The 25252-nt window shown below is 47.5% G+C and overlaps 1 protein-coding gene across 1 annotated transcript in view; it reads right to left on the reverse strand.

Annotated features, from left to right (window-relative positions):
* Positions 1-3867: 3867 nt before the first annotated feature.
* The window catches only part of Rbm33 (RNA binding motif protein 33), a 98184-nt gene continuing 76799 nt past the window's right edge, over positions 3868-25252 (reverse strand). Inside the window, exons 16-19 of the mRNA XM_048785398.1 lie at positions 16200-16409; positions 14048-14236; positions 10250-10338; positions 3868-9937 (exon numbers count right to left, since the gene is read on the reverse strand). Of these exons, the coding sequence (XP_048641355.1) occupies positions 9889-9937; positions 10250-10338; positions 14048-14236; positions 16200-16409 (537 nt within the window). The 3' untranslated portion in view covers positions 3868-9888. The remainder of the gene's footprint in view (positions 9938-10249; positions 10339-14047; positions 14237-16199; positions 16410-25252) is intronic.

Below are 25252 nucleotides of genomic sequence, written 5' to 3' on the forward strand. Positions count from 1 at the left end.
CGCCTGCCCTGAGTGACTCCATGGTGTGTAGAACAGCAGCTCTCAGGCTGTACCTGCCCTAGTGACTCCATGGTGTGTAGAACAGCAGCTCTCAGGCTGCGCCTGTCCTGGGTGACTCCATTTTATAAACTAATAGTTTGCCATAAGCATAACTCCATTTTGAGTTCTAGTGCCAAGGATGAATGACTGTGAACCTTATTTGTACAAGTATACCACCACCATCTGCCCAGCACAATCATAAGGTACAAACTGATAAAATAATTTAACGTACATTAAATCAGAGGCACATGGAGGCATCAGAAAAACCAGGCCCATGAGCTTATCAAAGACAGCAGACCACCAATGAAGTAAGTCCTTCACCTGAGACCCATAAAAGGAGAAGTACCCCATAACTGGCTGCAGCAACACTGCCACAGCATATCAGTGGGCCATCTGGTAAATGCTTAACAAGATTGAGAGGTGACAAATCCCCAGCTCTCTGTCCCTGGGCTTCAGCTCTCCTCATTTCCATGCTTGATGTGGCCCAGTTGGAAACTGAAAATCAATTTCAGAAAGGAGATCATATATATATGTATGTAGGTAGGTATGTATATAATACATACATATATGTGTGTGTGTGTATATATATATATATATGTAAATGTATAAATATGTGTTATAGATATTAGTAATTATGATAAAAGACACTGTCATTGCTTGGCTTATGACTATCAGGTGACCCATGAATACTTGGTGAATTGTGACCAATGAAGTAATAAAGCTTGTGAACTCTTTATTCACAATTCAGTAAGTTCTGGCATTCTGAGAAGACACAGCCATGTCTGTCTTGTCAGTGGCAGAGCTTGCTCACAACACTGTTCTATATGAGTGGCGGGAAAAAGAAGAGGAGCAAGTTTTTTGTGTTTTTTTTTTTTTTTAACATGAAAATATTTAGTGTCAGCATGGAATTAAGAAATGGATCGAGGGAATTAAATAGGAATGGAAATCAATTTATCTTTCTTTCACAATTTGAAAGTTATTGAAGCCATGGAACTTTTTACGTTCACTGACAGGAGTTCCGCTCGATTAGGATTTATACCAAGGAAGTAATTAAGAATTTCCTTATGACCTAGCTACTAGCTTACTTTCTATGGTGGTATTTATAAAAGGGCAAATTTGGGTAGCAGCCTCAACACCTTTCACTAAGGAATTGGTTGAAGGATGGTGAATCCATACGTTGGGCCATCTACTATTCAGCTGTGTGAGATGATACTGGGGCATACTTAACTTGTGAGTGAGTGTTCACACTACATTATATGGCAAAATGAGCTCAGTACGTAATGTACAGTTCAGGGGCATTTAAACCTGTTAGTGTCTGTGTGTTTTGCTTTATTCTGGATCTTGAGTGTACCCGAACAGTCCATGTATTAAAACGCTGGTCTCCAGGGTGGCACTGCCAGCAGGGAGGGGAACCTAGAGGTGGGGCCTTGCTGTGGTGTGGATATGAGGTGTCCCCAAAGCTGCTGTGTTGATGCAGGAATACTCAGAGGTGAGATGACTAGACTGTGAGAGCCGCGCCCTGACCAGTCCATCCATTTGGTCCCATGTGAACTTGAATGGACTGGGTGGTCACTATGAGTAGTGGAGAATGGCTAGGAGGTGGGTCACTGGGCGGTCACCTGGAAGGGTGCCTCTGCCCCGTGGCCCTTTTCTCTCTTTTTGAGCCTGTCATTAGCTGAGCAGTTTTCCACCCGAGTCCTTCCCCCATCTTGGCCCCAGAGCAATGGAATCAGCCATCTATGAACTGAGACCTCGGAAACCATGAACCTCAAGTAAACCTCCTCCTCTATGTTGTTCTGGTCAGTTATTTTAGTCACAACATGCAAAAAGCTGATTTAAAAAGGCCTAGTGGGAGGTCCTGAGGTCACTGGGGGTGTGCCCTCAAGGGGAATTGTGGAACCCCAGTCCCCTACTCACTTTTCTGCTTCCTGGACATGAGATGAGCAGTTTCACTCCAATGCACACTTCCCCCATGATGAGCTGCCTCGCCACAGGTCAAAGAAACCAGGGACAATCAGTTATGGACTAAACCTCCAAAGCTGTGAGTCAAAAGAAACCTTCTCTGTGCGCAGAGATTTTCTCAGGTACCTGTAGTAACAGAAAGCCAACACAAGACTCCACTGGCAACTGAGTCCAGTGCACTGGAGGTTCAGAGGCCACTTTTGCGAAGAGTGAGATAGGAATTTGGAGATATAGAGAAAGAAGATAAGTACCCACGAACTGCTAGAATGTAGGAAACACCTGTGAACTTTTGAAATGAAAAACCAGCATTCACAAACCACCCAAGCCATATCTTTGTCCCATGTCCCTGCCCACTAAAATTAACATGATGTGGGCAAGTGCAGGGTCAACGAGTGAGATGGTGTACCTTTGTCGGGTGCCCTGACTCCACCTGTAGCCCTAACTGCTACCCCTCTATGATGTTAACACCCCAGACCAAGGAAATAGAAATGGTCTGCCTTCTCCCTTGAATGTGTACCCATGTATTAAACGCTGGTCTCCAGGGTGGCATTGCCAGCAGGGAGGGGAACCTAGAGGTGTTTCTTTCTTGAGATGGCCTGCATCCCCCTCTTGAATGTATACCCAATTTCCTAAATAAACCTGACAGGCACATGCTAAAATTCTTTTGTGTCACTAAGCCAAAGACCCCATTTGCAGCTGAGGTAAGTCTCCCTCTCCAGGAACTGTTCTATTGACAAAAGTCCTGACTCTTCATTTGGGCCTGCACATGTGCAATAGGCAACTAAAGGCGGAGTAAACACTTGGCATGTCGCCATCACTTTGCAGAGATAATGACCTTCAGCCTTGGGACAGCCATTCATTCTCCCACTCCAATGTGGAAGGACCAAGATTAAGAGTAAGGCATCTTCCAGGGTTTGCAGGGACATCATAATCAACGAACTGACCACTGCCAGCTTTTGCAATATCCTGTTCCAGACCATTAGAGTAGCTCCTGCAGGTAGTGGTCTCTAGCCACTACCCTAAACTTGAAGCAACTAATGCCATCTTGCCCGTCTATCTTGGCCTTAAGTCATTTTCTTGGGTATTCATCTTGGATTCCAGGAAAAACAAATACCTGGTGACAAGAGCCCAAACCACCCTCTGGTACCAGGCAGCAGTGACTTTCTTATCGCTAACAAAGCCCATCTGACTTTCTGACATAACCATCAGTGTCCAGGTCTGCTGGACAACCTACACTCCCCGCACCCTCTACTGAAAACGGCAGCTCACGGCGGTGTCCCAGAACGCAGCACACTGGTTCCTTCATCTTCCCAGGATGGCTACACTGAATACTACTTTTGGAGAGTGGCTGGAGCAGGATCGGCAGACGCCACAGGACGCTATAGGTGACTGGGTGTCTCTATTTTCAGTCTTTTTCATTATAGTGTTAGAACATGAAGTTCTTTTTTAATTTTTTTAGTTGTAGATAGACATAATACCTTTATTTTGTTTTTATGTGGTGCTGAGGACAGAACCCAGTGCCTTCCACATGTGAGGTGAGCTCTCTAACACTGAGCCCCAGCCCCGGAATGAATTTCTTTTGAAAGAATTGTAAAAATCATTTGCGAATGCTTTGAAAAGTGTAAAGAGGCTCTAACTGTCTCCCCAACAAAATGGAACACACTTGAGGCTGGCCAGTCATCTGAGAGTCGGGCAGTGCGTGCAGTGCTGACAAGATGAGTGGTCACCTTGAGTTCCCTGCTCCCCAAATGCCTGCCTCAAAGCCTCAGGGTGCACTGGGGGAGGCGGGGGGCACCAGCCTGGTCCTCTCATGGGGGATCAGCAGTGCACAAGGGTACGACCGAGACAATGAGGAGGCAACAGAGCCAGAGTGGAAACGCAGGTTTTATTGACAGGCCTTTCAGATTACAATACAGTCCAACATCTCCCAGCATGAACCCACACACAGGGTACAACAATACATTTTCTTTTCACCTAAATCACTACTATTCTTCACACATACTCCTGAAAAAGTTCCCACAGTGGTTAACGCAAAGTGAAAATGGGGAAAAACAGCCCCATCACCTCCCACGGAAGTGGACGAAGTGCATTAGGAAACACGGAATGAATCGAACCCGGCAAGCAAGCCAGCCATCTCCTGGCGTCTCAACGGTCACTGTGCTCCCAACACACAGCTCCACACTCCACCTGCGAGCTGCACCGACACAGCAGGAGGCGCACACATTACGTCAGGAGGGCCACAGTCACAGGGGCAGTAACAACGGCCACACGGCCCATCGCTTCCACGTGAACGTGAGGCGCGCTACCACTAACACTGACCCATGCCAGGGGCCTGCAAGGTAGAGGGTGAGACAAAGGGGTGGTTAGTGACATGGCTAATGCACGCTGTGGTGCTGCATCTGTGGTCGCCACACACGCCTACAGAGAGCCAAACTGCAAAATAACAGAATCGAATGTTATTCTCTCCAATCAAAGACCTGGAGGAATAAATCACAAGAAGAGACCTGTCAAAGCAAAGGTTTAGAGAAAAATCACATTGAAACAGGCCCCTCCTGCCAGCCAGAGCGGAATCCTGAGTGTTTGCGCTGGAGAGAGGAGCAGGTATGTGGTCTGGGCAAGAGTGTGGAAGCCAGTGGAGGTGGAGGGGGTGGTGAAGGGAGGAGAGCGTGGCCACCGGGAGACGGGAAGGTAGAAGCAGTGACAAATCTCAGATGGGAAGGGAGTGATTGGCATGAGATGGGGATGGGCTCAGCCAGGAACGAGGAGCAGACACATGAGGAGGGGCCTGGGCCCAGGCAGGAGGCCACCCATCAGAGAACAGCATAGAACAGACATGGCCGACAGGCAGAGGGCCAGCTCAAGAGAGGAAAGAAATCAGACTGTGCTTTGCCATTGCTGCACCTAAAAATGAAAACAGTGGAATTAAAGCCTAAAGTTAAAATCCTCATGAGGAAAAGCGCTCTGGATCCCATGCCTGTGAAGAGCAAAGCTGAGTTATAAAAACAAAGAGGTTACTCGCTCTTGGGCGGACAGCGTCCACATGTGCCAGGTGCACTTGTTACGTATTCCAAGGAAACATCGCAGAGGCAAAATCTTTAAACAGTCCTTTAAAAACCGGCTTCTACCATGTGTGCCCTTAAAACAAAAGGTAGTTTAGGATAAAATTACGTAAAGAAGGTTGAGGCCTGTTTTCTGGAGCACACTGAATTGTCACACACAGAACGCATCGACCAGAGCCTGCCTGTGCACCCATCCTGTGGGACGGAGCTTCTTTCAAGGACTGCATTTTTCTACAAACCTTTTAAAATTAGTGAAATGACAACAAGCAAAACACTGACACAAAGATCTCCTTATGTTTTGGTTGGTTAGAAGGGAAAGGAAAGGGATGGGTGTTCCAGAAAGTTCTCACTTCAAGGGCCTGTGCTACCTGCCATGGAGAAGCCTGTAAGACTCCCTCCAGAGCATGCTGGGGAGAGCCGTGCGAACAGTCCTGGGAAAGGCAGGTCGCAGTGTGCAAACTGACGACCCCTCCCGGCCGCACACCACCGGGAGGAGCTATACCTGGGATCCAATATGAATCATGGGTTTGCTCTGGTTCTAGTACTCAAAACCGTGGTTCATGTACCTAAGAAGTTAGGTATTTTAAATGATAAAAACTAAACAGGTTGCAAAAAACCTTACATAAAATCCTTAGGATTTAATATTAAATCAAGGCTAATTGCCTTTGGAGAATTCATATTAAAAATGTCAAAGTAATACTTCATTCACAAACTTTAAAATAGATGAAAACATCAATTGATAAGCTCATTAACTACAGTGAAGTATCCAAAGCTTTCCCATCACTGAGAGAAGCTTCTCGTGGCTCCCTTCCTCATGGAGAAGGGGTCTTGGTCCCTCTGTCCTGCACCCCCACTGCTGACTCCCTGTGCAATACCTCACATACCATTTCTCAGAGGGCCTGCAGGAGCGTCTGCATTCTCTTTCACCCTCTCCCTCCCACTCCAAATAAAAGCAGGGAGGTGGGCTGCAGCTTAATGAAGGGGCCAAATTTGGTCTAAAAATGAGAACGTGAAGCCAACACTGGGCTCTACAAAAGGAAGGAAAATAAAAACTGATCCCCCAGAAGGTTTTACACCAAAGCAGCAAGGCCAGAGCTGCCCAGCTGGGTCCGCAGATGTGGCACTGTGGCGTGCTTGTTGACCATGGGGCATTTTCTCCAACGAGGACAAAGGAAGGCCACCAAGAACCCAAGGACAATCCAGAACAACATTCAGCCACTACGCAGATCTCCCTGGACTACACCCTATCCTCGATCATAATCAGTCCAGTGGTCTTGGAACACATGGAGCTTACCTTCCTGACACACCACAAGGAAACAGGAAGCAAAACAACGACACACAAAACAAAAGGTAAAAGAAAAAAAGTGACAGCTTCTTAAAACCAGTCCATAGAGAAGGCCTTCTCCTAGTCTGTGTCGCCAGTCCTGAGGAAGAGCCAGCCTTGGCCAGAGGCTGAGGGGCCCTGTGGTCCACACTGAGGGCGGCTCCTCCCCTCTACAGGCTCTGCCCGCCCTCCCACCCCTATCCCTTCCTTCCTCCCCGACCCTCCTAACTCCTTTGCCCGCCTCCTAAAGCAGCAAAGCCTTCTGTCTGCAAGGTCAGGCAGAATGCTGTTTGGAAAAGAGGCCCCTGGGTGCAGAACCTGGGCTGACCACAACTCAGGAATGCTGCGAAGCAAGCTCCAATTGCTGGTGCGGCTGCTGGTGCAACTGCTGGTGCGGGACCTTTGCACATCACACTGGGACCTACCCAAGTTAAAGCGGGTGCTGGGGAAACCACTTCCCACCCCACCCCTCCACTCTTCCATCGGGCGTGGCGCAGACCTGCATGGGAAGCTGACTGTCCAGGACAGGGACTCCTCAAAATGGCTTTTGGAAAGAAGAGATTCATCCTCAAGAATACCACCAGTATAAGAATTTAACAAATGTGGCCAGGCCAAGGGCAATGCAAGGTTAAGTTCCGGAAGCAAGCTAAGTGAACTTACATTACAGCACAAAATAAACAACGCAAAAGGAAAGAAGTGGTTTGGCTCCACTCCACCGCCTATGGGTTCACCTCCTGAGATAGACTGGTATTTACTGCCCTTCAGCTTCTTGAGCTTGTGAACAAATAATACACAGATGAGGATAAATGTATTGACTTACTACCATCTTTATAAAAATCGAATGTACACACAAACACATCACAAAATGAAGTGTCTCCATTAAACTCTGATAAGACAACACAAAAGAACTAACAAATAGCTAAGATGATGCTGAGTGGAAAGCATTTCCAACAATGTTTTAATTTTAAAAGGTCCATATTTACATAGTATGCTAATGCTTTTGCATCTCATTTTAAATGCATGACAAAGAAAGAACAAAGATAATGGTTGCAGCAGATCTTCCACAAGGGTTCAGGTGCATGGTTTGACTTTGCTGCCAGAAGTGCACCGAAAATGGAACGACAGTACTCTCTAATTCTGCTTCTTTCCTCTTCTGTGGTTTCCTTCAAGGAAACTAGCCTGCAGCACTGGCCTGCCTGATACTGAGAGTCCACTCTCAGAGGCGTGCGTGGAGCGGCTGGCCTGTGCCTGGCTGTTCTAATGGGGGCTTTGTGCAGTCCTGGCTGACTGATAGTCTCTTAGGACACTGCAGGAAGAGAAAGCCTGCTCGTGTGTGCAGACAGTTATGGACACACACGTGCTCCCGGGTACCCGTATCACACTCAGACAAGGCCACAAGCAGACCGTGGGGTGGTCCTGAGGCCTGTCTGTGACGGTGGTGCCCAAATAGGACTTGTTCTGTTAACTCTAACTTCAAAGTTCCCATGCCTGCTTTGCAGAACATGCAGATGGGGTTTTAAAAGCACAGAACTCAGACTATTTGAGAAAGTGATAAAAATCTGTTAAACTCATATTATTGCATCCTAAGTCCTTGGTGATAAAATAAGGTTTCCAAGGGCCCAATGGGTCCTGAATACTCTGGATCTCTCTTAACTGGATCTTACAGGCTACCAAACTCATCACTCCAACACAGTTCTCTGTGGACTGGGCCAGATAAACTGCATTCCTACGTATACGAACACCCCTGTCTAACTGAACACTGAATGGCAGTGACAGTGTGCCAACCAGCTGATGGTACTCAAATGAACTGGTGTGCAGACCCTGCTGTGGGCATGGCGGGGCTGGTGACAGTCCACCCACCAAGCCACTGGACTTCTGGACAGAGTTGGCACCACAGCTGAGAGGTTCTCTAGGATGACCCGAGTGACGCAGTTTCCTGGAACCCAAACAACCACCCGCACTTCCCAGGGTTCCTCCTAGGCACAAGATGTCATCTTAGAATTAATGCTAAGGAAAGACTCACAGGGCCTGGAATAACTTCTCCAGTTCTTAACTAGAAATTTAATTTGAAAATGTAACTTAAAACTTCAACTGCATAAACCAGCTGCTGCAAGTTCCGCGTCCCTTCCCCTTAGCTCCTACAAGGCAGCTCCAAAGAGCGTCAAGGCTCAGGCTGGTCCTCACTGGGTTAAGCAGAGGCAGTGAGTGACAATGGGCTTCTATTTCCCTCAACTCCACCAATAAGTGTGACATGAAATCACAGGTATAAAACACAGCTTAAAAGTCTGAGTGTGCACTGGTGTCACCTGTGCGCAAAGTTTGGACCATGTACCAAACAGTGACACTCTCATGGGCAGAAGCCAGTAGGGCAGAAGCCCAGTAAGGCACTTCTCAGTGTGCCCAGCAGGGACTCTTCTAGAGGCTGCTTTGGAGAGCAAGTCTCACCTAGGAGCCTATCAGAAAACTAGGAAACAATAGACACACTTCATCTCAAGGGGCGCGGACTGTGAGACAGCCATCCCTCACGCCACGCGTCATGGAGAACAGCAAGCAGAGGAAACTCTTGGGTCCCTGAAGGACTACGGCACCCCTGCTCAAAGAAGCTACAAAACAAAAAGCAATCAAAGCAATGACAGCGCATGTCACCTAGCCAGGGAGATGGATGTGCCACCCGGGGCTGCATTCAGAAGGAGGAATACCCACATGAGCCTTACCACCCCTCCACAGTGACTCAACCTCGCAGGCCAAAGCTAGGCCAGAGGGTGGTCTGAGGGTCACAGGACCTGCCCCCTGCTGGGCCACGGGGCACCTGGTACCTGGCCAGTACTGCACCTCGTCTGGGAAAGTGTGAACAGGCAGGGAGCTCACCTAGGAACCAGGAATGTGCAGCTGGCACTTTCGAGATATTTACAAGAAGCAGAATTGTCACTCCCATTAGCACTAATCCCAACCTCCCGCTCACACCCTGCTCCCCACGATGTGCACGTGCCCATCAATAGGCACCCACATTTTAACCTACTCTCACCAGGGCCTGAGGGCCCAAGGTGCCGCCCGCCAGAGGGCGTGGCTGAGAGCGTGCCTGTCTAGCCTGCACTGAAGATAGGTGCAACCATTATCAAATGTTCTCTGCTGTGAAGAATACTTAGGATCTGTGACGTAAGGTAAAGTTCTTTCCTGAATCTAAGTCACTGTGACCGATCACACAGTAGGATCACGAAGAACCAGGTCTACATGCATCGAAAGCACTTGGAAACAAAAGAAAACGAGAACCGGAGTTCTTGTGGACAACAGAATTTGAAGCTATCTAACACCAAACTCCACTCGCCATGTCCCCTCAGTTCAGCTCTTCAGGAATCATCCTGGGGCTGGCTGGCGCTCCGGACAACAGTTAGCAGACTGCACACCGGAGAGACCTAGGCCCTGGGACTCCTGCGCTGGCTGGCAGCCTCCCTGAAGAAACTCCAGTGTGTGTGCAGCGTTGAGGGCAGGCTCTCCCAGGAGCAGTCACTCCACAATCAGGGCCACATTGATGTGGGACAGATCTATCATGTGCCTGTAGAAATGTAAAAAGACAGTCAGCAGCAAGCCTACACTGCACAGTCAACTCACCCAGGTGGAAAAGTGAAGAGCAGCAGTGGCTCCCAATTAGAAAAAACCTCTATGAAAATACAGGTTTCCAGAAAAGATCTAAGAATGAACAAGGGCACCCTCTGCAAGACAAAAGGACACACAGTCTTAGGAGGCGAGGTGCTGTCTGTTCCCAGCCTGCATCTCTGGCCACGCTATAGCCACAGGCAGCACACACTGCACACCACAGGAAGAGGCACCCTCCCCGCAACCCCTCTCCCCGCAGCACTCAGACTACCTGTGGAACTTCTGCTGAAATGCTAGCGCGTGGGCTGGCTCCTTGAACTTCGCTATGGCTTTCCGCTGCTGGGGAAGCATCTGTAAACTCTAGAGGAAGAAAACAAACATTAAACATCCCATGATAATAATGTAAAACCAGACACATGCACAATGGGAGCTGCAATACAAAATTGGAGTCCAGTGGACGCTCGCATCATGCACATAGGTGGACTGGCCTCGTTCGCTCCCTACCAATGCTGTGACCTCTCCAGATAATCTACTCCTGCAAGTAATGCTTCCACCCTCCATGTCTGGTGTTCAGCCCTCCAGTTACTGAACACTGCTGAGACCGGGAGCAAGTATCCACGGACAGAGGCACTTCCCCTTCCCTTCCTGTCAGGTGACTCAGTGAGGGCCCTCATCAATCCTAAGAACAGCACCCACACACCAAAGGAAACTGCTGCTTAGTGGGGAGACTCCACGGCCTACAGTTGGCAGTCCCCTCTAGTTTGTCACTGAGCAAACTGAAGTTCCCATGTATGAAGCTGGGTCACAGGCCAAGGAAACACTCCTGCAGCACCCACGCTCCGTGAGGGCCACGCGCATGCTGGCACTCCTGCACTCTCACTCCACCCCCACGAAGTGAGAGCTGGGAAGCCATCTCCATTTTAAAGACTGAGTAAACATGGCCCACAAGGTGAAGTAGCGTACCCCAAAGCTGCACACCAAGAAGCGGCAATGATGGGATCTACATCCAAGCCTCACTACAAAGCACACACTCTTGCTGACCTATCTGGCTGCATTCTGAGGGGCTGCCGCAGACTGCTGAAGAAAGGGGTAGGTGACATGTGGGGAACGGAAGAGCCTTCAAGACACAGTGGCTCACGTGCAGCACCTTGTCCTGCTGACTCCGCTGAGAAGCACAGCAGAGAAGAGTGAAACGCACGCGCTGAGTCAACACCAACTTTCTGCTTTACTGAGGAAGCTACTTTCTGGTTTTCACACCATAGAGTTTCATTGATCATATGGTAAAAAATTCACTTTTCTGTGTAACATGATTTTAGGCAAAACCCAACAAACAGAGAAATAAATGTGTTTCAACAAAGGACCTCATTAGTTAAAAGGAACTCACTTCGTGGTCCTAAGGGTTAATGAACATAAACCTGCCCCGCCTCTCCCCTGGAGTAAGGCATTCCCTCCACCCCTCCTCTCTCAGGTAGAACCCTGATTCAGCCCTGCGGTCAGTGACTACTGCCACATGCTTTTCAAGCTTCTGACGCACACTGATCCTTACCCACTCCTATCTTTTGGCTGTCATGTCATGTCAACACTTCTGCCATTCTTCCTTGCTCATAAACATAGCCGAGGGAGTAAAATACCACTCCAAGAGTAGCAGTGGCTGCCACATCACTGCCACGCTGAGGAAAGTTCTCAGGCCCCCAGGTTTATAAAGCACAGTTAAGGCAGCCACCAGAATTCACTATGACCAACAGCCCAAAGAGGGATGGTCCTTCCAGGGCAACACCACTGCTCGTCATTAAGCAAGTGAACACCAGGTGGAGCCACGTCTCAAAGCACAGAGACAGGCGCTTCATTCTGGAACCTTTGGGATTAGAAAAATATCTATGGAAAGCACACAGAGGAAGATGTGTTTCTGCCTCAAACCAGGAAGGCCGTGCTGAAGCTGAGTCAGCAACCTCCTTTCAGAAAGTGCACATAAATCATCGCCAAGGTGATGAGGTCTCTTTACACCTATACTCAGAGGACCATCAAGGGCTGGCAGACGTTTATCAGTTTTTTTGTAAATCAAGAAACAGAGCTTTATAAGAGTCATACTTAAAAATCTATAAACTCCCTCTCAAAACCACTCTCCTAGCCTAAGATTGGGAGGAACAGGACACTCGCCTTTCACCGTGGGAGGAAAGGTCCTGCCCAAGGGCTTGACCAGGGGTCCTCAGGGTTTTCAGGGTAGCACACATTAGATGGCAGTGTGGCAAGGGTGTGGGAGCCCAGGAACTTCCACCTTGTTTTCAGATGTTCCTCTCTTAATTAGAACAGGTCACCAATCAACCACAGCACTGGTTTTGCTGGAATTCTAAGGGGCGCCCATTATACTTGACCCGATGACTTCTAATCTTTATAGAACTGGTTTAAAAAATATAAGTGGCAAGCAGAGCAACAAAGGCCATTCAGAGCTACAATCCCAAAGTACAAAATTAAAAATTCGATTTGTAAGACAGGTAAGATAGAGGCTAGATGGTTCACGGCTCCCTGCTCATTTTCACAGCGTGGCTTTTGAACCTCACTCAACGCCATAAGAAGCAAACTGTACCTGCTCTTCAGACGCGGATCTTGGCAGCTGGATCACTTGTTTTGAGTCTCAGATTAGGATAAGCACTTTTTAGGCACAGTGGTGTACCCCTATAATCCCTGCAACTCAGGAGACTGAGGCAAGAGGATTGCAACTTAGCAACACCATGTCTCAAAATAAGAAAAAGGGCTGGAGATATAGCTTAGGGGTAAAGTACCCTTGGGCAAACAAAAAAACACAACAAAAAACAATTTTGTGTGTGTGTATATGTGGTGCTGGGGATGGAACCCAGGGCCTTGTGCATATAGGGCAAGCACTCTACCAACTGAACTATATCTCCAGCCCCCAACCACATTTTAATACATCTAAATTCATATAATGATCAACTGTGTAGAAACTGCCCAGCCCTGAACACAAGCTTTATGCCTCTGATGTCTGACAAGGCATTCCTGACTGCGCCACTAGGAAACCTGCTCTCTAGAGTGGCATGCAAGAGTAACTTTACAGTAACACAAATAAACACGAAGCCTAACTACCTCTCCAGGAGTCCCACAACAAAGGGCGCTGTAACTGCCTCAATAACAGGCCCAGTTTTGGAAGACTTTTATCTATTCCTGGTGTTTAGGACTCTCAACAGCAGATGGAGATCTGAAACATCATAAATTAATTACCTGTACCAGCCCCAGTTTGAGAATGTTTCCAAATTCACCCAGGAGAAAGAGACTATGTAAGATAAAAGAAAACACTTTGCACTACAAAGAAATCTAACATTTACTAAGTGTCCTAAAACTTCCACTGGTTGTCTCTTAGTTTGCGTGGGGTGCAGAATGTGCAGGGGAAGACAGCGACTGGCCCTATAAGCAGCAGAGGCCAGGAACAGGACTGAAGGCCAGGTGGTCTTTTCACTTGGCCACCTGTAGGGTTCAGACGCTGCAGAAAATAGGGGTTTCCTAGGAAAACAATAGACGTGGAATTCTCTTCATTTCATATTCAGCCTTTTCATTTGCAGTCTGCTCAGCAGAGATTTTTTTTTAAACATTAGACATAGACAGTTTTAAAATTAAGAGATGAAAATACAGCCCAAGTTACTGTCATGTTTGTAAAACTGTACTTCACAGCTGTTAACGTGTGAGACTGTTTCAGGAAATTAAAAAGGCTACTAATTTAAACAATCACTACCAATAAAGCAAGTGACTTGACAGCATAAACCCACACAGGCGTGGACTTTGGCACAAGGGTTTCCACGGATAGTCTGTTTCCAGCTGCCGTATTCATTTCTTAAAACTTATAGCTAAGAATCTGAATATTCAAGCCTGCAATATTCAGATTCTTAGCTATGAGCTAAGAAGCTCAAGTTCTGCAATCAGCAGCCATTTACTTACCTTTCTTCTCAAGTACAATTTTAACACAATGCAACCCATACAATGGGCACCCTGTTGCATCCAGACGGGGTTTTGTCTAGGAGACGACAGGCTCTGGCACCAACACTACCCGCAGGCAACCCACCTGAATGGGCCCCACGGACATCAAAAGGCTCTTCAGCTGGACATCGGTGGTAGATGAGGACAGCCCCTCCACGGACACCACACAGGGTTGTGGCTTACACTCCACCACCCGCAGGTTCTGCTTGTTTGGCATCAGGCGTCCCCGGCCCAGGGGACCTGCCACACCTCGGCCTCGTCCGTGCATGATTGCCTGGCAACAACAAAGAAAACGCATTCTGACTTTCAGTGTGTGCATTCCCATAGCTACTGAGAGGTAAAAGGGCGAGTAACTGGGTGTGCTGCAGGACTCTCCAGGGTTTTCTGCAAGCCTAGGTCTCTGAGCACTTCTGTGCTGTTCTGAGGTGCAGCCCCCGCAGTCAGAATCGCGCAGCTAACAACTACCCCACCACCCCAGAGCTGCACTTCCATGGCTTCCATGGTTCTTGCTGTGACTGGCTTAAACCCACCTGACAGTCACAAGACACATCCGGAGTCAGATACCTGAACCACCTGCTCAAGATCTGTACATGTGCCATCCCCACACTCAAAAGGCAGGTTCTGCAATCACCTGCAAAGCTTTTACTTACACACACATACACACTGGGCTGGGAGCCCGACCGCCAAACACAACCTGTTGTTTGAAGGCAGGGCCCAGGAAGCACTGTTTCTTAAAGCCACCCAGGACCCCAAACCACTGTTCAAGGAGCCTTTAAAGAGAGGAGATGGCTGACATTTTCAGCATTTTTTCCTAGTTAGGAAAGTGTAGAGACTGTGCCCAACCTCCAGCTCATGACAGTTGTGGATACAGAAGCAGAGCAGAATGAACAGTACCAGGCTTCCCAAAAGTCCCGCCCCAATTCTGTCTAGAGTTTGGGTACAGAGGGACAAAATGGCCTCTTAGCACAGGATAAGAGAGAAAGCCAGGTAGAGATCAGAACTGTACTCAAGGACACGAATGTGTCCAACAAGGAAGGCAAGCAGGTGCCCCAGCCCCGTGTAGAAGGTGGCAGGCAGTCCTGGGAAGTGAGCTCTGGAGAAGAGCAGGGGACTGTTCTGGAAGCACACTGGGAAACACACCAGAGCTGCAGGAAAACCAGCAGCCTGTGAGTACATCAACCTGCGGGGTGTGCTCACCCAACACCAGCCACCAGGCACCAGCTGCCATCAACCCACAGGACGCCCAAGCAAGGCCAGAGACACCACGTCCTCACTGAGAGGAGAGGAGAGGAGAGGTAGGAGAGGGTGGGGTGTAGGGTAGGGCACGGGCCTGCAGGGCAGCATATGAAAGGAAAATGTGGACTGAATGACCTTCAAAGATTACACAGCTTATCACTTAATCTGTCTGTGCATCTGTCTTCTGCTAGGAGTGGAATGATTCTGTCTGCTCCTATCTCATAAAGGAGGCGTAAGAGAGCACATACAAAACAACAACAACAACCCTGAACACTGTGCCCTAGCAGACCCTGGCCTTCTACAAGAGACCCACAGCAGGCGGCCCACCATGAACACAGGTGATGTTGGCTGCTGCTCCAGGAGGGACTCTGGTCAGCCAAACTCAGAAGCTAGAGGGTTGCATCTCTCAGAAGCTGAGGGGTGACACATCATCAGTATCATGCATGTGCTGTGACAGGATGGCCTCCCCAAGCAACAAGGGGCTCTGTTGGACATCTAAGCTTCCTATAGGACAGACTGAGCTTGGTTGGACAGGAGAACGCCATGTAGCCCTGTCACTTCCTCGGGTCACTTTGCCCCTGTGAAGTGAATGGTGATCGTGTAACCTAAACACAAGACCCTGGTTCTACATTGGGGCTCTCTGGTGGTTAGGGGTGCTTATGTACAGCTGATGCCGTGTGCAGATGCACATGCCCCACTCTTTCTGCACAGCACAACGCAGACGCTGCTCAGCATGTCCTTCAGAGGTGTGGGCGACAGCCAAGTTCTTGGTTGCAGGCAATTTACTGGAGTTGTGCCATCAATATGTCAGGCGAGGAAAGGGCTTTGGTGAAACGTGCCGTTTTTTCTAAGACGGGGCTAAGGAGGCGATGGCCCACTTGCTAATGATCTGAGGACTGTTGGGTGTCGGACACTCGCACATCAGAGAAACCATCCACTGTTGTCTTCCCTTAACCACATCTAGGGAGAAGGGCCCTCCCAGAAAGGGGAGCAGGCAGTACCTTCTTGGCCGGGTGGATGCCCTGGATGCTTTTGATCCCTGGAGGAACAGCTGGGTGCAGGTGGGGCCCCATGGGCGGGTGCTGGGGCTGCTGAGGGCCGCCCTTGGTCAGCGTCACCTTGCGGGCAGGCTGTTGTCTCACTTCTGGAGGCTGAGGAAGCCGCTGGGGCTGGCCCTCTGGGTGAAAAAATCCATCACTTTCTCCTCCCTGCTGAAACCAACAAGGCAGTACATGGTTCAGTGTCCATCCACTAGGCCCCCCGGGGCAGGGAGCCTGCAACCAGGGCTCACAGCAAGGCCCTTTTGGACAAACCTGAAACCCAGCCAAACTTGCCCTCAGAGAGCCAGCGTGGAGACCACTCACTGGACAGTGGTTAGGGTTTAGCAAGACTTTTCAATTTAAGACACTAAGGTCCCTTTCATTACTGTGATTAAAATCATTTCTGATTAAATTAAATGACAAATTGCTGAACTTTAAAAGTACTTTATATGTGAATAGCATTTTTCATTTTCCAGAGCATTCTTGTTAAAACTGACAGCATGGGATTCCACCTCTTGGGTCCCCTTCTTCCTCTGGGAGAAGTCTTTTCTGCTGTCCTTTAATAAACTTCTAATTTCTACTCTGAAAAAAAAAAACAAAAAACAAAAAACTGACAGCATGCACAGAGCCAACCTCTGGGAAGCCGGACCAAGAAATAAGAGTGAATTAATAAGAAAACAATATGGCAAAATTTAGTGGATATAAGCAAAGCAGCTGCACCAAAAGAGGAAAGGGGAAAGAAAAAAATCTAAAATCTATAATCTGAGCTCTCACAAGAAGCTGGACCCCAGAGACTACAAAGACAAAGGAAAAAACAAAAAACTAAGTGGAAAAGAACGATAAAAATCACAGCATAAAAGAATGACACACTGAACAGAAAAATAAAGTCATTTCTTTCTCAGGTCTCACAAGTTGTTGTCAGGTTGACAAAACGATACTCTTCGCTGACAAGAAAAAAGGACAGAGGACAAATGACCAAAAACCATAAGCAAGGCGGGACCACCAGGATGGACCCTGCAGAAGTTAAAACACATTACAAACAACTCTGAATCAACTCCACAGTCAGCTCAGCAGAGAGGTGAATTCCACAAAACTTGGAGGTACCAAGCCACTCCCACACAAAGGCCCCAAAAGACCTCTGAGAAGTCACGGTGCTGAATTAACGATGTTCTTCATAGGAAAGATGCGGGCCCAAATAGCATCACAGGTGGATTCTAGCAAATATTTAAGGAGGAAAGACCACCGAGCTCACCCCAATTCCCTGAGAAAACAGAAGAGAAAGATGTGCATTCCCTTCACTCTGAGCCTGGTACCCAACCAAAGTGCCAGAGCCGTGACCACCACCAAGCACATCCCTTGTAAACACACATGGGAAAACCCTCAGCACAGCACTACAATTCAATCCAGCAGCTCAGGACAAGCATCACACTGCATGACCAAGCAAGACTTGCCCCAGGAATAAAGGTGGGCTAAGCTAGTGGCAACATGCCACAGGTATGACAGACCCACGGTCATCTGCTCATGTCCAGCTGTAGTGGACTGAACAGAGTGGTCCTGCCAAGGTTCTGTGACTCCGTTATGTGTATTACGATCACCTGACATATGTTGGTCTTGGAGTCACTTCTTGCCCCTAACGAAAATGGGCAGGTCAATGGCTCTTAGGATATGTGGCCACATCCTTAGATTGGAAACTTTCAGCTTGGAAAATTTCTCATATACAGAACTAGAGACAAGTACACAGCTCTGTAAGACACAACTTGGAAACCAGGCACTCACAACGCGCCCAAGGCCTCAGCCTGGCTTTCCAAGCACACTGCAGTACTGGAGAGGGAGTGGAGTGGAGACTCCCAGGTTCAAGACAAGCTCTTGTGCCTGCCAAGTTCCCGGGCGCTCCTCAGATCTGCAACAGGGAGGGTGCCATTCTACATGAGCTGCAGGCTGAGGGTGGAGACACACCCAGGCTCCCCCCACGCCGCTGTCCATCGGGCCTCCCTGAAGCTGAGCAGCGGCACTCTCCCCTTGCACGTGGAAGAAGCACAAAGATGTGAGTCCACACCACCTCCAAGAGAGGTACTTACACCAAACCCATTCTACAACTATCTTCAGAAGAACTGGATCAAGGAATGAGCCATCATCCAATTAAATTACTTCATTTAAAGTCCTATAATGCTGTGCTTTGAATGTTTTTAAAGATGGCGGTTAAGCATTCAAGGCTTAAATATAAAAATAAGAAGCTATTTCAATTTATAAGAAAAATTGAAAAAATAAAAGTCCAATTAAGAGTCTAAATATTCTCTTTCAATGTAGCACAATGAAAAGCTAATTACGGTGGGAAATAAAACCCTGAATTTCTGGGCTAACACCAGAAAACGGTCAACCCATCTATATGTTACGGAGCTGTGTCCAGACCTATTTTACAGACCCATACTTCCACAGACAGACGGAACTTGAGTGAGAACCAAGCCAAAGTGAAGCTACCTATTTACTGATAAATCTCCTATAACCTATGCACACAGTGGCAGTCTTGAAAGTGGTCCTACACTTATTAGTACTTAGTTAAGCCAACGTTAACAAACTGATGACTCCAATTAACCACCTATGCAACAATCTGTATCTGAAAGTAAGCAGATCAGTGGTTGTGAGGGGGCAGATTATGCTCCAGTCCTAAGAGGTAAATTGATCCAAGGAGTTTTCAACTCCTTGTGTGGCAGAGTATGGATACACCTTTAGCTATCTTCTTCTTCCTCCAAAGCAGAAAAGGGGAAAAGGGCTTGGGCCCACCTAAGTCCAAACCAGAAACATTTGATTGTTTCTCTTTTCACATTTTTTTTTAAATGAATACAATAAACATGTCTCTTCAGACTAGTGCTTTTTAAAAACATCTAAGAAGAACTATCTGAATTAAGTACGCTTAGGGAATACTTTTTATCAGCTTAATCTTACAAAAAATGAAGTTTGTAGCCACCAACATTAGCAGGACAAATTTATTTATAACAAATGATTTAACTGTATTGATAAAAATGCCTATTGATACTGTCAGGGCTTCTTGCAATTTGACAGATCAAATCTTATTTTCATTCCTAAACCCCATGAAGAAGTGATATCACTGACTTGCATTCAGTAGCGAGCAAACTGATTAATCCCTCTCCATAGAAATCTCAACCCTTGATTATACCTATCAGACGTTAAGCAGCATTATTCTGGAGTGACAACACTTGACAAATTCCCCAACCATTTTTCTCAGCCTTTGTGGCCCTGCTAGCTTGTATTAACCCTGATGAAAAATTAATTTTCCTTATCTTCTTCTAAACCCCAAAATCCAAATCCGCCAAACTGGCAACTCTTTCTGTAAAGGTTTATGAAAACCTCTAAAAGATTAATTGCATGTCTTCAGGTGACATTAAATTAATTTCCGTACTCCTGACAGACACTTGATACTCTGTGCTGAGAGGACAGATAACATTGTCAGGACACAGAGAAGGACAGTGGTGTGGCGTCCCAGGGCAGCCCCGCACGAATCCTGCTCCCGATAAGGCCGTACTCGCTGTCACCCACAATGCTGAGGATCTCACAGCTGTAGCCCTCCCATACAGGTTTCTATTAACTTCAACAATGCAGGGCCTATCCCTGTGATCTCTGTGACGCTCATTCAGAACCTGCATGGTAAATGATATGCAAGCTAGATCAAGTTTCTAAATACAAACACAAGACTGCTGGATTAAAGGAGAAAAGGTAGAGAAATAAACATTCTCTTCCAGGTTTGGGGTCAATTTCCTAATCAAACTGCTGCAATGTGAGAGAGGGTGGGAGCACTTCACATCTGCAATGTTCGCTTCCTCTCTGTAATAAACTATCCTCACCTAGTGGTCAGGACACCAAGCACAGACACAACTGAAATCAAGACACTACCTCTGTCTCCTCCTGGTAACAGGTCCTATACAGGCTGAATACACATCGAATTCATGAGTTTAAAGACATCAGGGCAGACAGAATCCATAACTTCTGGACTTCTTAAAAGGATTTTCTTATTAGTATACATATTAGATTCTACAGTATTCTAAGAACATGGCACAGTTATTCAAGTGCTTGCTCTCATAACAACCTATCCTTCTGAAATTTGTTACGCATGAGAAAATCTTTAAAGAGCAAAAGTAGCTGGCTTTTTGAAAAATACATAAACCAAAGCCCTGAATTTATGAGGGGATCTGATACCTGGATCCTCCAATCTGAACAGCACAAACCACCAGGTAAAAGAAGAAAGAACTGCCAGAGACGGTGGGGCTCTGTACACTGTGGTTTCTTAGGCAGCTAGGCCACAAAGTCTGGCTCTTCCAACTATGGACCCTCACTTAGGGTGAGGTTCCAGACCTCAGCTCTCCCTACCAGAGACTAACAAAGGTGCCACTGCCCCTAGGAGGCTATCTTGTGTGCCTGTGCCACCTGCCTCCACCTCCTCCACCTCCGTCAATGGCAGCATCCCTTCTCATTTCGTCTTCCAGCACTCTGTCTGTGGTCCTGTCCTTTAAACCTGCAGGCGTGGGAACATGCTCCAAGTCACTTCTACCTGGCCCACTAAGAGACCCTGCACCAGGCACCACCAGATCACCCTACAAAATTAGCTTCTGCCAGAAGCAGGCTGGCCAGCAGTGTTCAAGCCTGACTGTGGAAGCTGGGTATGGATTTTCCTGGGTGCTGCTCCCAAGGTCTCACGAAAACCAGTCCATATGGCACATCTACCACTTAACAAAATCTGTAAGGCAGCAAATAGGCCATATAATACAATCCCATTCTACAAATCAGATAAAGGAGTCTGGGGAGGGGATAACGAACTTCTGCATGAAAAGATGACTAGAGGAATCAGCAAGAAGAATTCGTGTTGCTTTTTTTTTTAGGGGGGGGGGGTTCCAAGTACTGCTCACTTCCTGGCATCACCTAAATGTCTGCAGAAATGACTCTTACTCTCATCCTCAGAAGCATGAGGGAAACACTGCCCACGCTTCTGCTGCTTCGACAGAACAAACTGAACTACGTGGTGATATTTTCAGCTTAATATTTAAGCTTCTTAAATATATGTATCTGTGTGATGGTCCTGAATTCTGGAGACAAACATGGAATACAAAGCCAAAGCCTCCTAAGTGAGAAGCAGCACCCAGGAGCCAGGGGAGTGCGGCAGGCCCACCAGGGCTGTACCTCAGTGACAGCAGCACCCCTGGGGGCCAGAGGCACAGAACACCACATCCACAGAGCAGGAGGGAGGGGAAAAGCAACCTACCCCAGCATGAAGGGCTGAGGAACTGCAACTGCCCTTAAAGCAGTAGTTCCCAAAAGGTGACAGATGGTTTTAAAGGGATAAAACAAATGATTCTATACCAGTTAGCAGTTAGGCCAAAGCAAGGCAAGGACACTGACCCATCATCCCTCCGCAAGAACTTTTCAATGGCTCTCAATGCTCTAGAAATCAAGACTCAAAATAGTCTGAAGAAGCCCTCTCCAGACGCACTGCTGTCTGTACTCCAAATGAACGGCCTTCCTTCAGGTAGCAGCTGCCATGGGACCTCTGCAGATGCCTTCCTCTCCCTCCTTCTGCTGCTGCTGTGTAGTCAGTGATGCCACATCACTCTGCCTTTGCCTGTGGTCCCATCTCCAGAGCCCGCTGAGTGCTTGTTTTCTTGTAAGCTCACTGATGAGAAGTTCCTATTTTGTAGGTAGCTCGAGCAGCACGAAGGCACCCCGCAGGACACATATACACCTCATCAATACTGGCACCCAACTAAGCCCTGACCCCTGGGGTTCTGAAGAAGGCAGAAGGCCCGCACTCATGGCTGTTGAGGACCTGCTGATACTACCACGACACCTGGGGCACGGTCCAGTGTACGGAATGTGTCCAGCCTATCTCCACCCCTGCCACAAAGAAGATGCCCCTCGAAGATGGTTCTATCAGTCATCCTGTACTCTGGTTGCTGCCAAAATCAATGCGTTGGCCTGCCCCTGGCCCACAGAGGACGAGGGCCTTGTTTAAATTTAGAGTAGTGTTCATTTCTCCTAGAACTATCCAATAACTACAACGGTTTAAAAAATGAACCTAATGTGGCAAAAAAGTACTTTGCTTTTCCCTGTTAATGACCTATTTCAAGAAATGTAACACACAACAAATCTGACCTATTTAAGCAGTCCCTTTAGGATTCCTTTTTCTCTCTCTGTAACTCACTGAAGAAGGAAGAGCCCACATGAAAGGCCTAGAAGCACTAACAAGAACCATATGTACCTATTATGGTTTGCATCTTAAATGGCCCCCAAGACCAAGTGCTTGGTCCCCAACTGTGGTGCCATGGGAGGCAGTGGGACCTTTAGGAGGTGGAGCCTGCTGGGAGGAAGTTAGGTCACCATGGTTGTGGCCTTGAAGGGGACACTGGGACACTGGATGCTACTCTTTGCTTCCTGGATGCCATGAGGTGAATAGGCCTCCTCTGCCAGGTGCTCCCACCACCGCGTTCTACATCAACAGAGCCCAAAGTCAACAGGCCAAGCCACCATGCACTGAAACCTCTGAAACTGTGAGCAAGAAACCTTCCCTCCTTGCAAGTTAACGACCTCAGGTCTCTTGTCACAGTGATGGAAAACTAACACAGCACCCCTGGCTTGAGTGTTCCACTCTGAGGAACTGGAGCTGCCTGGAGACAGGACTAATCCCAGAGCCAGGCAGAAAGACAAGTGGCACTGGAACTCTCCTCAACAGGAAGGAAGCACAAGGTCAAAGAGTGGTATGGAATAATTCAAGGACATAGAAGTCAGTGAAAGGGACTCTCACTGGCTGATCTGGGACTTCTCTAGCATCAAAGTAAATAGTTATAATGGTAGCTGACTGAGTAACCTAAGATTTCAGAAGCCTATACTGACAGGGCCTGAGTGAGCCATGGCCACAGGACTCACGGAGCTGACACACACAGGCACCAGCAGCAGCAAAGCATCAGTGCCTGCTGGCATGGTTCCCTGACCAGAAGGGGTACAGCCGACAATACCTTCCCACACATGACTGGCCAGTGACTGCACATTCAGCGCTAAACATAGTGGGGGACACTTGGCAAACACCATCTCTGGGATGATCCCATTCAAACTTCCCACTCCTGAGAGACCTCAGGACTGGAGGAGGCACTGAGGATGACAGCCCTCTGTGGCCATCCTACCAAAAGTGCACAACCTGAAACTGATCAGGAGGAAGCACAAGACAAACCCAAACTAAGGATGCTGCACAAACTAGCTGGCTTCTGGTCTTTAAAATGTCAAGGGAAAAAAAAAAAAAAACAAACAAACAAAAAATAGAAATGAAGGGTCAGGAAACTGTTCCAGATTGAAGGAAACAACAAATGCAGCACATGGCCCCGGACTGAACCCTAGGCAGGATCCAGACGGTGGCTTCGATGATGGTATGGTTCCTCAACAAGAAACATTCTGATTTTTGCAATATACAACTTGGTTTTATAAGAGAATGTCTCCGGTCTGAGGTAACACACTATGCCTCTAATCTACTGGCAAACAATTGTGAGAAAAATAAGTGTGTGTGTGTGTGTGTGTGTGTGTGTGTGTGTAAGAGGACAAAAGAGAGGTGAGGACGAAAGAAAATGCAAGCAGGCAATGGCTCAGGAAAAGGTGCACAGGAGCTCCTTGCACTACCCTTACAACTTCTCTCAAAGTGAAGCTGCGCCAACATCAACACAGCCAGCCAGGGAGACCAGGGGAGCAGGACACCTCCCTACAGAACACCTCCTGAGAAGGAGGGAGGGGAAGAGACCTACAAGTCCAGGCCAGTCCTCTAAAGCTAGCTCCCACAGATAAAGTGGGACCTTCTGTATGAGCATTTGACAGCCTTTAAAAAATAAAATGTAAGAGAATCACAACCGGACAGCTGGATTTCCTGCTGGGGCATTCTCTGCTTCTCCCACTTCTCTGTGTGGCCCACAGAACAAAGGACTGTTTGCTTAATTTGCAGCCAAATTCCTAAAATTTCCATTGCTTTGATCAGAATAAAGCAGCTGATAAGTACTTGCTCTTATTTTCTTAATGAACTCTACCTACAGTTACTCAGAATAACCCCCTCCCGCCCCACCCCCAAACTGAAAGTTAAGCACAGTGATACTGAGTTGCCACTCATTTCACCCAACTACAGCCTCAGCTCTCTGTAGCAACCCTGGAAGGAGACCTGACCCCAGCTTCTGGTGAGCAGCTGGGGCTCATCAGGCCGCAGCAGCAAGGGCAAGCCTCCAGAAGATGGTCAAGATGCAAACACAGCAGAGACCAGCTACTTCCCAGAAGCTGAAGGCCCCTGCAGCAGACCTTCTTTCCCAGGACTAGTGATTGTTCTGATTCCTCCCTGGGTCTACTCTCCAAGGGTGGGTAAAGGCCGCCATAGTAAGCTCACATGAAGTAAACAGGTGATTCTTTTTATATTTGCTCTATTACTACTTGAACGGAGTTTTCGATTATGTATCAGTTATGACTAGAATAATGATTTAACAAGGCTTCTCTTTCAGTTTCTGAAGTTCATATTCTTCCACATAATCAGCATAGATTTTATACCAAATTTTCTGCAAAACAATAGGGTGCAACCATTATGTAAAGCATTTTTTAAAAAACTGTGCCAGTATTACTTTAAAAATCATATTTTATGGGCTGCAGTTGTGGCTCAGTGGCAGAGCACTCACCTAGCAAATGTAAGGTGCCAGGTTTGATCCTCAGCATCACATAAAAATAAATGAATAAAATAAAGGTACTGTGTCCAACTACAACTAAAAACAACAACAACAACAACAACAAAAAACCAACTGTGTATCACTAAACTCTGTTTGGTGCAAGATTAGGAAGCAAGGAATACCTGCAAATATACATCAATGCGGTGGCTCTGATTTCGTGGTAATGAAATGAGCAAATAGAGACTATTCTATAATGCTAAGTAGTAAAAAGATAGCCATTCCAAATACAATTCTTTAAATAGAGTTATGTAAATAACGTTCGGGGGG

Source organism: Marmota marmota, unplaced genomic scaffold (assembly GCF_001458135.2).
Source record: "Marmota marmota marmota unplaced genomic scaffold, marMar, whole genome shotgun sequence".
Taxonomy (NCBI): Eukaryota; Metazoa; Chordata; class Mammalia; order Rodentia; family Sciuridae; genus Marmota; species Marmota marmota.